The sequence below is a fragment of the Vulpes vulpes genome, chromosome 5 (assembly GCF_048418805.1).
Source record: "Vulpes vulpes isolate BD-2025 chromosome 5, VulVul3, whole genome shotgun sequence".
Lineage (NCBI taxonomy): Eukaryota > Metazoa > Chordata > Mammalia > Carnivora > Canidae > Vulpes > Vulpes vulpes.
The window spans coordinates 103,981,633-103,995,450 of NC_132784.1; the positions used below are offsets into that span (position 1 = coordinate 103,981,633).

The 13,818-nt window shown below is 37.4% G+C and overlaps 1 protein-coding gene across 1 annotated transcript in view; it reads right to left on the reverse strand.

The window, feature by feature from the left end:
* GPATCH2 (G-patch domain containing 2) overlaps positions 1-13,818 on the reverse strand; it is a 167,508-nt gene that overhangs the window by 11,492 nt on the left and 142,198 nt on the right. The window contains exon 9 of the mRNA XM_025991319.2: positions 2,478-2,566. Within this exon, the coding sequence (XP_025847104.1) occupies positions 2,478-2,566 (89 nt within the window). The remainder of the gene's footprint in view (positions 1-2,477; positions 2,567-13,818) is intronic.

Sequence of the window (13,818 nt, forward strand, 5' to 3'; positions counted from 1 at the left end):
CTTAAGAGAATCACAACAGTTTTGAAATATAATGTCTGAAATATGCTGGTATAGGCTTATGAATGTTTTAGGCTAAAGTTTAATGTTTAGACCCATACTCCGTATAAATGATTTCCTCTGATGCTACTGAGTTGTAACGTCAAAATCACCTTGTAGAAATAATTATATTATCCTCTCCTCAACCATTATGCATTTTCCTTCTCACTTCACATATGTTCAGAGTGTTAGAACCTGACCCTGATATTCTCTCTTCCTTATTGCTGGCACTAAGGTGCTTTAGTCACATCCCTAAGATTGTTCTTGTACTATTTCTGCCACTAATGTTTGAATCATTGAAAGATAAGAGAATTCAGGGGACCATTCAACTGGAATGGGGATATTAAAGAATTCTACACCTGCCTTATGAAAGATTTGAATTGAGGAACTTATGACATGTATTCGATCTAAAAGTGGCTATCTATCCCTGCGTAAAGAGATATATTAGAGGTATTCTCACGAATGTTCTGTATCTCTACATAGCAATATTTAAGTAACTCTTCTATGAAACTTAAGACATAATAGCAAGTTCAAATAAACATACACAACAGAACAGTCTTTACAAATACATTCTTACAAAAAGGTCATATGTTGTCATGAAAGAATAGGGATTTAGGGGTCATGTGGGTAGACGTAGGCCTGAAACCTCTCTTTGCCATTCAATAATTATGGCTTCTTAGGGAATGAAGAAAAATCTAACACTTCTCTGCATCTTAATGTTATGGTATAAAGTGATGCTCATACCACCTAGCTCACAAAGTTGTTACAAAGATAAAATGAAATAATAAAGTTCCTGTTACAGAGTAGGCACCCAATAAGTGGTAAATATTATTCTACATAAATACACATTCCATACACAGGTGTTTCTTATTTTCAAATTCTGAAAATTCAATACAGCTACAAGATGAAGATCAATATTATATTTACTCATAACTACATACATAATTTCCTAACATCACCCTTTATATAGGGTTCCAATTTTAAGTTATTCAATTTTTTAGGTCCCCTAAATGGAGAATTAAAGCTTCACATCTTTTATTTCTTTGAAAATCACCATGTCAAGATTTTTTTTTTCCCCTTTCTCACAAAGTTTATTCTCCTGGTTGACATGAATCTTATTTTCATATTCTATAATTCTTCATGGAAAAAATAACTTTTCCTATAAAAGGTTTCCCAAGTGGAGTTAAGAGAAAGTTTATAAATCTGAATTGGTAAGGATCCTAGGCAATAGGCCAAGGCTAGTATTTCTTGTAACTGATAAGTATCTAAACTGAAAACATTTCAGCTGTACCACAAATCCATGATGGTTAATTGTACTTCATTTCTAGGTGGATGTCTACCTTATAAGGCCCAGTTGGCTTCCTCCTTTCACTGGTTTTCATCTCTGCCTTTCCTTACCATTGCTCACGCATGAGATTTTGTTATACATACTAAAATTATTCACATCCTTCACTTCCAAGTTTGAGGCTTTGCTCTTCTAGGAAGGTTTCCTGTCCCCTCTGGTCTAGTGACTTCTCTCTGCTCAGCACTTGTGGTTTCCTCTACTCCACACTCATTAGAATGGCCTGCTATTAGAATGATGTGATTTGTGAGGTGGAAATAATGAGACTTTTTATTCTAATGCAGATTTTCCTTTTTTTTTTTTTTTAATAGGCTCCACACCCAACATGGGGCTTGAACTCAGGACCCTCAGATCAAGAGTTGCAAGTTCTACTAACAGAGCCAGCCAGGCAACCCTGTTTAAATAAGGAAAGACAAATCTAGAATTGCTGCAGAGCTGGGACTAGAAACCAGACTGATGCATTCATGGCTAGCCTTGAATCTTCTATAATATGGGACCTTGAGTTTTGAGACTGCTCCTTATACTTTTGAATTTCTTACTATTAATCTCTTCTGGGGTTATTTTCCTTTTCATCTACTTATGCCTTGTTTTCCCAACCAGTCTATAAATTTCTGGAGGCCAAAGATACAGCCTTTGAAGTTCTGTACCCTTTAATACCTCACACAAAGTCTTGCATTTGGGCAGGTGTGTAGCAAGTATTTTATTGATTGGCTGCCTGAAAAATCTACACAAGGAACATGCAACACAACCTGTCACCAAATGCAAATGATTTAATAGTTGCTTGTATCTGTGCCTCTTCTTACATGCAAATGATTTAGAATTTTCTGTATTTTCTTCTTGAGGATTTATGAACTTTATTTATTTTTTTATTTTTTAAAGATTTTATTTATGCATTCATGAGAGACACAGAGAGACAGAGAGGCAGAGACACAGGCAAAGGGAGAAGCAGGCCCTGTGCAGGGAGTCCGAAGTGGGACTCAATTCCGGGTCTCCAGGATCAGGCCCTGGGCTGAAGGCGGCGCTAAACTGCTGAGCCACCCAGGCTGCCCGATTTATGAACTTTATATTTGTGATCTGCCCCAACCCATTTTTGTTTTACCTGTAGTAGTAGGTCCAGGCAAGGGTGCTGCTTTTCTTCTCCGTTTGATATCTCCTGTGCATAAGGATCCTAAATGCATGCTTGTTTGCCTACAAGTAATTATCAGAAAAAACTATTAACAAAGGAGGAAAAAAATGACACATAAATACACAGCTTGTATAATCTGAACCTAAATCAAAACATTCTCAACAAAGATGGAGCAGCATAGTAAAACCACCAATCTTGTTTATATCGAAACATAATTACGTTTGTTGACAAGCGTTCAGCAGCTAAATGCGCCATCATAAATTGTTACTGGAATGAATAATATAAAAGGAATGCTTTTTAATTTTCAAAACTGGCAATCTTTCTAGCTCAACATAAAATCAAGCACTGTTGCTTCTGACAGGAAAATAGCTAAGATTAATTATCTAAAGAGATCACAATATTGTTGCTAGGTTATCAATTGGTTACTAATGCTTTACTGTCAGAGCAACATTTATTACAGGAAAAGTATGATCAATTTCTTTTAGGATATTATGTGGCAGTGAATTCTTTTAAAACATTTTAAACAGATAGAAGGAAATAGTGATGTTCTTTCTTATAATTCATCTGATTAGAATTCTTTAGTTAATTGTTTATTAGCTAGGTGAGGAGACATAATTTGAATATGTTAATGCTGTCTACTGCTACCAAATAGGCTAACCTGATATTGGATTATATTTGTAAAGACATAATATATAAGAACTGAGAAGTAGACCTTCTGATAGTCTTGAAACTAGTTAGAATTGGATCCTCTTGCCTAATCATGGATCCTAAATTAAAAAGTTTTGGAGGAATTAGAGATGGCCTATTTGGAAATCAAGAAAAAATACAAAAACGGAAAGGATTTAAAAGTCTTCGAACATTTCAGGCTGTAGAAGGACTCTGTTCATTTCCTGGATCATAATCCCAGATGGAGGGTTGGAACAGTGTCTGGGGATCATGAAGCAGAAATAAATGATGCATGTTTATTATAGCACATGTTCTTTTAGTAATTCATAGAGATATCTGGTAGTATCCTGAAGTTTTATATTTAACCTAGCAAGGCCTGTTAGATCAGGGTCCTCTCTCCATCCCATTGTTTCTGAATGGCCCAACAAACATTGGTTCACCAAACATTTTGACTCGTTTCATCTTATGAACTGTATTCCTCCATTTTAAGTCGCAGACTCCTATTCCCCTTCTCCTTCGTTCAGGATGACATAAACACCTCCTTTTGCCTCATTGTCTTTGGAATCTCCTGTTTGTGTGTATGTACAAAGTTTAATTTGATTACTCCCTATTAATCTGTCCCATGTCAGTTTGATTCTTAGCCCAGCTAGAAGAATCTTGAAAGACAGAGAAATATTATTTTCTCCCCGACATACCCAGATTATTAGAGAAAAAATTTTAAAGGAAAAAATTAATTCAGGTAAAAAACCAAGATATAAATTTATACACATATTCTCAGGTGTTTAAATATAATGAAAAATTGGAACTGGAGGGAGTAAAATTACTTTACATATAAGTTCAACCTATACAGTACAAAGTACGATAATTATCTGGGTGATCCACAATCAAATAAATACATCATGAAAATCTATCAACATAGGTAATAGCAAATAAGCATTTGTGTCGTTCTCTTCCTTTTGTATTGAGTGTATAATGTTTCCCTGTTGTAGAATACTTACACCTATTAAAATAATTTTAAAAATTAGTTAATTCAGGGATGCCTGGGTGGCTCAGAGGTTGAGCATCTGCCTTCAGCTCAGGGTGTGATCCCGGGATTCGGGATAGAACCCCACATTGGTCTCTCTGCAGGGAGGGAGCCTGCTTCTCCCTCTGCCTGTGTCTCTGCCTCTCTCTGTGTGTCTCTCATGAATGAATAAATAAATCTTTAAAAAAAAGTTCATTCAACTGCAGAAATACACGCACACATACCATATGTCAGAATGTTAAGAGACATGCAAAACTAGTATTTTTATTGGCTTCTGAGGTGTGGTCTTGGCTCCAAGGCCAAGAAAAATGAATGGTTATGATCACATTTATTTTTTAAAACTCTTAGAAATTTTAAAAAAACAACAGTAATATCAGAGAAGACACATCCTTTTTATACAAAATTAATGAATTCATTTACTCAGCAAGTACTTATTAGTATCTACTACTGATTTAGCATAAGAGCTCACTGAGGTGGTGACAATGTGGAGAGCAGGGAAGAAGAAATGGAAGACAGGAAGGACACGGAATGTTCACTTACTATTATTGGAGGAGTTTACGGCCTGAATGGGGAGATTAAGTCATGAGTACATGAAATAATTAGGGACAGTGGTGGCAGTGGCAGGCAACACCAACTTTATTAGCTGTTAGTAGAGACTACATTATTTAGGTCCTTATAACAATTCTAAACATGTTGTGTTGAATATTTTTTTTTTCTTTCATAGGGAAATATTTTTGCATTAGTGGAAAACTATACTTTGAGAGCACACTCTTCTTGTCATCAGACTGATTCTATGGGACCTAGTTTACAACTCTAAGTTATAGATATCTGAAAGCAATGGGAAATAATTCCTGTGTAAAGAAATGCAAATGAATTGTCCTGAGGAAGGGCAATCCTCCCTCCTGTGGAAAAGTCTTGCATTCATTTGCACATTCATGTCTACATTCCTTATTCCTTATAAATTTGTGTTTGACTTCTCCTTTGAACTCCTTTTATGTTGCTACAAATAACATCTGCCTGTTTCCCTCACTAACTCATGAGTTAAATATCTCAAACACATCCTCATTTTTTATTCGTGAAAGAGTCATGATTTTACTTTTTTGTACAAAATTATCTTTACCATCTGTGAGCCCCCTTGAAATCTCCCCCTAGCTAAAGACTGCAGGAACACTGACCTTTGACAGAGCATACACCAGACAGGCTCAGGCTCGGATATCAGGAAGAGTGGAGGAGGAGGGAAAGGTAACATTCTAAAAATGGGAATAAGGTGGGAATCTGAATTCTGAGGCATAGCTCTTTTGTTATTGAGCTGTAAAAGTCAACCCATGGACTATCTACTTCTGATCCCCTTGTTAAAACATTATAAATACCCTTAATTTAAGCCATTATTGCTTAGGTTTTCTATACTTGTTACTGAAAGTATTTTTTAAAAGATTTTATTTTTAAGTAATCTCTATATCCAACGTGGGCATCAAACTCATATTCGAGATCAAGAGTCACATGCTCTGACTGAGCTAATCAGGTGTCCTTGTTGCTGAAAGTATCTTCAACAATAAAGAATTTGCTCTGGCCAGAGATTTAAGAGTAATTCAAGATGTCTGGGGAGCACTGTTTTGAGAAGAGACTATATAATTTAAAGGAAGAACAACACTGGGGCTGGATCATGGGCCATAAATGCCACATATGCCCATGAAGGTGTCTGGATTTTATATCTGATGTGGAGTCATTAAACATTATTTGGCAGGAAAGAAGGTTGGATAGATTAGAATTCTCAGATGCTGGTAGAGAGAGGGGCTGTTTTGGTGGAGAATAGCATGAAGCTGCTGTGCCATGGAACTTCTTAGTGCTAGTCTATCTGAGAGAGGAGGTGGGCAGGGGTGGGTAGGCAGCCCATGGAAAGTCCTGATTCTGGATTATTAAGCAAAAAAACAAACAAACAAAACTATGCCAGGTTTTATTACTTCAGATATACTTGTAGCTCAAAATAAGGTAAAAAAATAGTAGCCAGGAGCATCCTTCTTAAGAAATATATTTCATATATATATATATATATATATATATATATATATATATATATTTCTAGAAATAATTAGAAGAAATACTTGAGGGTCTGACACATAGTAGGTACTCATTGTGACTATTAACACTGCTAGCTTCCACCTCCACTGTTCCTGCACTAATGGCCCGTAATCAGAGTCTTCTCATTGCTTGAAAATCATTCTCCAAGTCAATATTGCTGTTAAAACTTTATCATTTTTTTTTTTTACACTATTCAAACTTATTAGGAAAGGCCTCTTGGCAAACATGGTGAAACAAACCCCAGGAACAACTAACTCCCTCTTTTAAACATCTATGCTCATCTACTGGACCGAAAATTCTCTTTTGGGTGTCTTTATGGAAGAAATGGAATATAACATTTTCATTCAACTCCCCTCCCCCACCCCCAGCAGAGCAACATAAAGGGAAAGAGACAAACAAACATTCAAGGAGAATAAAGTTCAAGTTAATAAAGTCAGTACATTGAACCCCAAGACCTGAGCCATAAGAAAAACAGCTGGCTGTATTTCAGTAATTCTATCAGGAATTGACTACCTGCTGCAGCACATCCCACGATCTGGATTATTGACCAGTAAGATTACCCCCTTCAGGCTGGTCCACCCCCCTGTTCCTTCAAATAGGTGCAATGAAGTTGCCACAAATAACACAAATAAGGTCTACTCTGTTATTTGTCACTCCTAATGTAAAACATAGCAGTTATTTTTTAATTTAAAATCAATGAGTGTCTCAAAGGCAGCCTTGTTGCTTCAGTCTCAATGAGTCATTTATTTTTGCAAAGCAGAGTACTTGCATTACTATTCAAGGTGATAGGTGGCTTTTTTTTTTTTTTTTGCAGTGATGTTTTCAAGAAGGCTAATGCAATGTCCTATCAACAGTGTATTTGTTTCCATTAACAGTATTTGCTTGCAGTGGAGAGGAGGGGAGACGAATCAAGACCTGATCACTGTATAACTACTCACACCTTTACTAGTGAAGGTAAACATATCTTTAAGTGGAGAGGATCGAGAAACAAAGCCGTTTGGTTCTGGATTAGTAAGAGTTGTCACTTAGTTATGCTTTGAAACATGGCTTCCCATGTACCAATTCTGAAGATTTTCCTATTCAGCATTAGAAAAGCAGAGCTCAGAAAGAAATCTTTTGTTGTTGTTGTTGTTGTTGTTTGTTTTGCTTTTGAAACAGACTTCACTTGGTTTTTATGCCCTCATCCTTTTCAACGGTGTGGTGGTACGAAACTGGACATTTTATCTGGAGAAAAAAAACAGAAAAAAAAAAAAGCAAAAACAAAACAAAACAAAACATCCTAGCGAAAACCACCTTGCCTGAAAACTTGGTTTTCGACAGGGGCTGACGGGGACAGAAGCAGGCAGTGTCAAACACAATAATATTAAAGGGAAAAGAGTAAGAACTTGTCTCTTTATTGTACGCATTTACAGACAGAGGCTTTTCAGAGAATTAGGCCTAGTTAAAGCTGCCCCCTGGATAAAATGTGTTCCCAAGCAGCCGCAGACAAGCTGCGGAGGAGAGACAAACAGATGTGACTATGGGCCCTGGCATTTGGCAAGAACACTCACTGTCAGTTAGAAAAATATAAGCCTGGACAGGGCATCAGCTGCACAGAAATGAAGCAGGTCTGCAGTGTCACTGGAGGAGTTATCTCGTGGCAAAAAGAAGTACCGGGGCTGGAAAATCCAGCTCCCCAACTTCCTCTTCTAGATTCAAATTACCCTCTCCTCCCTTTATTTGATGTCGCTATGTCTCAAGATATTAAACTGAAGGAGTTAACATCAGTATCTCTTTTGCTTTTGTACCAAAACGCAGATTAAGTAACAACTACCATTTAGCATAAGGATTTTTTAACTACTAAGATTGCATTGAGTCCATTTTTTTTAATGGTGTTTTTTTCTAAGCCTCTTTTTGTGCATGAAGCACACTTTGCATTTAGTGCTTTGGACCGCACCCTCCTCCTTGATTCTGGTGCCTTCTCTCTCTGTGGCTTTGGTCATTTGACTTCCCGTTCTGCCTTGACTTCATTTCCCTTCTTTCACCTGGACTCATCCTGATTTTAGCAGGGAGCACTTGAAGTTTTAAAGCAGTGCACTGAGTCCCAGGACCTTGAGTACTTAAGTTCTCCCTTGGTACTTGAGTCCCAGGAACTGGGCCCTTGCTTTATTCTGGACTTATCTACTAGTCCTAAACCTCCCAGAATCTTAGTTCTTTTGGATTTGGGTCATGCCTGGATCTTCCCAGATGCTAAAGTCTGGACCCAATGAGCAACCTGGTGACCAAGGTCGTCTCTAGGGCTGTGGGCAGACCCCAGTCCAAGCATCAGCGCTCCTGGCCCCCAACTCTGCTCACTGCCCACTTGCAGGGACCATTCTTGACTCTGTGTCCATTAACCTCCAACCCCTTGTGTCCTGGTGCTTCCCCCCTGACAGTGATCTTGCTTCTGCCAGCGTGTGGTTCCTCTCCATAGCCCATGGATCTGCCCTGTCAGTGCCTCTTCCACCCAGCAAGAGTTCGGGTCCAGACTTACTTCTTCCTAATCTGCTTTACCCTGCTACAGGACCGGGTGACTGCTGTGGGAGTTGGGGGGGAGGCTGTGCTGATAAAGGGATGACTTCCCTTCTGGTAGCACCCAGTGTTGGTGGCAAGTGGGGAGCTCAGGGACCAGCTGCACTGCCCAGCCAGTCAAGGGCTGTTCTGGCTCCTCAGACCAGAGTCCTATGGGATCGGCTGTCCTGAAGGAGGCAGAGAGATGGGCGAGGTGGGGGGGGGGGGGGGAGAACCTGCAGGTGGTCCAGGAACCTCCCCCTCCCAATACCACCATATTTGTCAATGTTGGAAGAGGATTTTACCAATCTTTGGTGTGTTACTTAAAGTCTCTTTGCTTCCATTTTTTTTTTACCTTCAAGAACTGTGATTAGACTAAGACTTACCTCAGAGATTTATTTGAGGATTTTATTTAGAAATCATTTGTGTAGAACATCTGGCACAGTGCCTACATAGAGTAAGCCATCAGTAACTGCTAGCTACTACATTTACTGTTACTGTCATGCCCACTTCACAGATAAGCAGCCCAGGGCACAGGAAGTTCAATAATTTACCCGGGATCACACAGTTAAGGGGAACTGATGGTAGGCCTTTGTGGTGTAATACAGCCAGAGAAATGCTAGTGTAGTGTCACTAAACAGATACCAGATAAAGACTCATTATATCTAAACACTCTCAATATGCTACAATAGGGATATAATAAGGATCATTTCTAAATAACAAGTAGGTATTTTTGGGTAGTTAATAGAAAAGTTATATTTTTCTCTACTGTTTGGTTGTTTGCTTTAAGTGTGTCATAGCCTGTAGGAATAAGTCCTCATTTTTCATTTCAAAAATTCAATAAAAACCCAGGAGAGTCTTCCTAATCTGAGGCCCATTGCCTCAAATTTTCTCTTGGCCATCACATGGTATTTCCTACTTCAAAGAAATCTTACTTTTCTCCAAGTGGTGTGTTCCATGCTTTATCTAGAGCCCTGGGGGCCTGCTATCCTAATGTTATCATTCCTTGTGTGTGTATTAATAAAGCCAACTTTTATCCCTAAACAGCTCTTGGAAAAGCTTCTTCTTTTTGTACCTCCTTAATATTCTAAACAAAAGGTTCCTAAAAGATGGGGTGATTTTCTTATGCAATTCAGGTAGATATCCTGAGCTAAACCTTAGAACGTTCTGAGTGTATGTAAGTGAAGACATTCTCACATCTAGAGGAAAGTTAAACTTTTCATAGAGCAAATTCTTCAGTAAGGTTTCAAAACATCTATTTGGGAGAACTGCTGTTACATCTTGGCTTCCGTGGGGCTGACATTACGCTTCCCGTATTTGTCCAAGTCCTACGCATGTTTTTAAGGAATTGCTCGTCACCAAGGCCATGTATATGTGCTAACACTGGAGAAATGTATTCTACTCACTTGAAAAAAACCTCCTTTCTATGTTTCCTAATTCCACCTATCTTTGAGAGTCTGATCTTTCACCCCTCAGAGTTCTCTCACTGCCCTCAAATCTAAATGTTCTTTCCCACTTTTAAACTTTCCTAACCTCACTTTCCTTCCAAGAGTTCTTTCTCTACATTTCATAGCACTCTATGCTTATCTCTGTTGCTACATTTATCAAATGGTCTGGCCTCAAGTTGTTTTCAGATTAGAAAGGATTGTCAGCTAAGAACACTGGAACAACTTGAGGCCAAGAACCACATGTGATTTTGCAGAACCTAGTTTTGCTTCTGTCATGTAATAGAAGCACAATAACAAGTTACTGAACTAAAACAAATGAAGCTACTTTAAAAACTGTTGCCTCAACGTTTCATTTGGCAACTAATCATGCATTTTTGGAGATAACACTTCTACTTTCTTGAAGTGTAACTTAAATTTACTCAAAAACATTCATTTAACAATTAAGAAAACTTGACTATGAATCAGGTATTCTACTAGATGCTAAAAAAGACAAAACAAAAAAACCAACCCACACAGAGTGAGATGGCTCTTACCAGCAAGGGGCTCAGAGCCTAATGCAGGAAACATAGGAATGAGAAATTACTATACAACATAATAAGTCCATAGGGTTATGGTAGCAGACCACCTCTTTGGGGAAACTGAGGAAAATTCGTTTCGCCTGAGTTCAAATTTGGATATTTTCTCTCCAAGCAGAATCTAAGATAATTTGAGGCATCTTGGAGTATTCTTTTATTCTTCTCACCATAGTACCTAGGAAATAGTAGGCACTTAGTAAACTGATATTGATTTAATTTATTCAATTCCTAGCTACAACTACACATTCCTGGAATCTGTTTATCATTGATATTTAGTTCAGAGTTTCAGCAACAAACTTATTCTAATTTCCTTTAAAAATGATATAACAAAAACTAGTGTTGACTCTTAGGAGGGATTAAAAATTACTCAAAATAAACATGATCCTTTTGAATATCTCCATTAAATGCAAGAAGATATGTGTCTACATTTAAAAAATTGGAGGTTGATCCTGATGACATCTTGCACCTTATAAAGAGGAACTATCAATTCAGATCAGAGATTCAGATCATGTCATGTCTCTGATCATGACACTATACAGTATTTCTTAAGATATTATGGTTGGCATTTATAATATCCATTAATAAAACTGTGGGGTATTCCTAATAATATTTCTTACTTTTTTGAGTGAAGTCCATGTATTACTCATTTTCATATCCACTTCATCCAGTGTAGTATATAATACTTGAATATGTTTGTTGAATTGACTTTCTGCTTTATTCTCCTATTTGCTATTTCTGACTCTAAATCAAGCTTTAACAAGTTCATTTTTTAGGGAATATTTTGGAACAGAAGTGCTGAGTTTTTCTTTCATTAGCTCCAGGGAATGAAGCAGTTAAAGGGGCAGCACAGAAAACTTGTTACATTTTTTTTTTAATGATTTTGAATACGTATTGGTTTCTTAAGTCTTACAATTTATTACTGAATTATTAGGAACATCCAAACTTACTCAGTGTCAACTACATATGGGGTATTATGCTAAATATTTTAACATACTTTAATTCTTTTTTTTTTTTTAAATTTTTATTTATTTATGATAGTCATACAGAGAGAGAGAGAGAGAGAGAGAGAGAGAGAGAGAGAGGCAGAGACACAGGCAGAGGGAGAAGCAGGCTCCATGCACCGGGAGCCTGATGTGGGATTCGATCCCGGGTCTCCAGGATCGCGCCCTGGGCCAAAGGCAGGCGCCAAACCGCTGCGCCACCCAGGGATCCCAACATACTTTAATTCTCACAGAAACCCATTGCTCTGAGGAACCTGAGGTCCAGAGAAACTGTTACTTGTCAAAGATCATATGAACAGAAAATGAAGTTATTGGATTTGAACCAGGGAATGCATGCCTCAAAAGAATCATTTTTCCCCCTATACCATACTACTTCATTCAACTTAGTTTATTATACTCCATTTAATAAATGTCTACTGAAAATGTAATGCATGCCATGCCCTATGCCATAAAACAGGATTGAGAAATAAAAAAGATATGGCTTTCATTTTCTAGGGGTTAAAGTCTACCGATCATGTAGGAAAATGATTTCAACTCAATATTCAAAGGGAATTCCAAACCAGAGTGCGAGGCACTCTAGGCCCCTAGGTGAAAGAAGACATCTAAAGAGGCACAACTGTCTTGAAATGCATATACCATATGCCATCTTTGGGGCTCTGTAAGCAACTGTGTAAGACAGGAGCTAGAACATATAGAGATGTGGGAGGAGAGGGCACCTCCTTGCACATATCAAATCTCAATAAATTCAATGAATTTTTCCATTCACAATTAATTTAAATTCTTTGGGAAAAAAAGAGTGAAGTGGCCTATTTGGCTGAATTAATCAGCTTATTAACTAAATCGATAGTTGAATTCAGTGGAAAAAAAGCTTGTCCATAATTTTTTGTAGACATAGTTTTCGATTGTTTTGCAGCTATAGTCAAAAAGTTATTGCCCTAAAGCAGAGATCGAGTCACATGTAGATCCATTTCCAAGGCAGCTTTGGAAGTTGAGAGGCATTGCTCATTCAGTAGAGTTGACAATTTACTTGTATGGTCGAGTTGGCAAATACAGGTTCAGAGCTCAGCTTTGATGTTCTGTAAAGTGTCCCATGATGACTTGTTGAGAGGGGAGTTACAGTGATATCATAATTCTACATGCTGTAATGGATTTTTGTAGAGTATGACCACCAAAGAGCAAAGGTTGCCACTTTTACCTCCATATTGAGGAGATAATAAAGATCAGATATTTTAATAGTAGGCCAGAATGTCTTAAACTTCTGAAACATGTAAGGAACTATTTCTACTATGGAATACGTGGAATGTTTAGCATTACCATTAAATAAAAACTTATCTGAATTTAGGTTAAATCATTGTTTATTGGTGGAATTCAATTGGGAATCTATGATTCAGCTGAAATGTCACCTCTTTATGCAGCCTTATCCAAGTGCAATTGCCAGAATAATCTCTCACTCCTAGGAGAAAACAATGATTTTTGCTACAGCTATATATCTACATGAACCAATATTCTACTCAGATTGTATATTCCTTGAATGCAGTGGGGCACACATTTGATTTATTTTTTTAAGTAAATTTCCCTCAGCACTTATAAGCCTTGGTAACAACAGGCACTTATTAAATCATTATTGAATACAATTTAACAAGGCATGCCAGAGTTTTGATAGTAACTTGTTTTTATGATAATCAATATCTTTATTGAGGTTTTGATTTCTGTAATAAATAAATGCTTACTGATGGGAATAGAAAAATCACAAAACTTATTCAACCTCTATCTTGGGCTTTAAGATATAAATATGTGCAAAATCAAACTTGTACATGTAAGTCAGCTTTTAAAGTATAGGCAGGCATCTGATGCAAAAGTGTCTCCCTTTTTACATAATTTTGCATTTTGCTAAGTTGCTAAGTGTAACTTTATGAAAAGAATGCTTTCAGTTCCTTCTCTTCCACGGTTGTTTTTGGCAGACAAATGAACAAAATGTACATAAAACTTTTA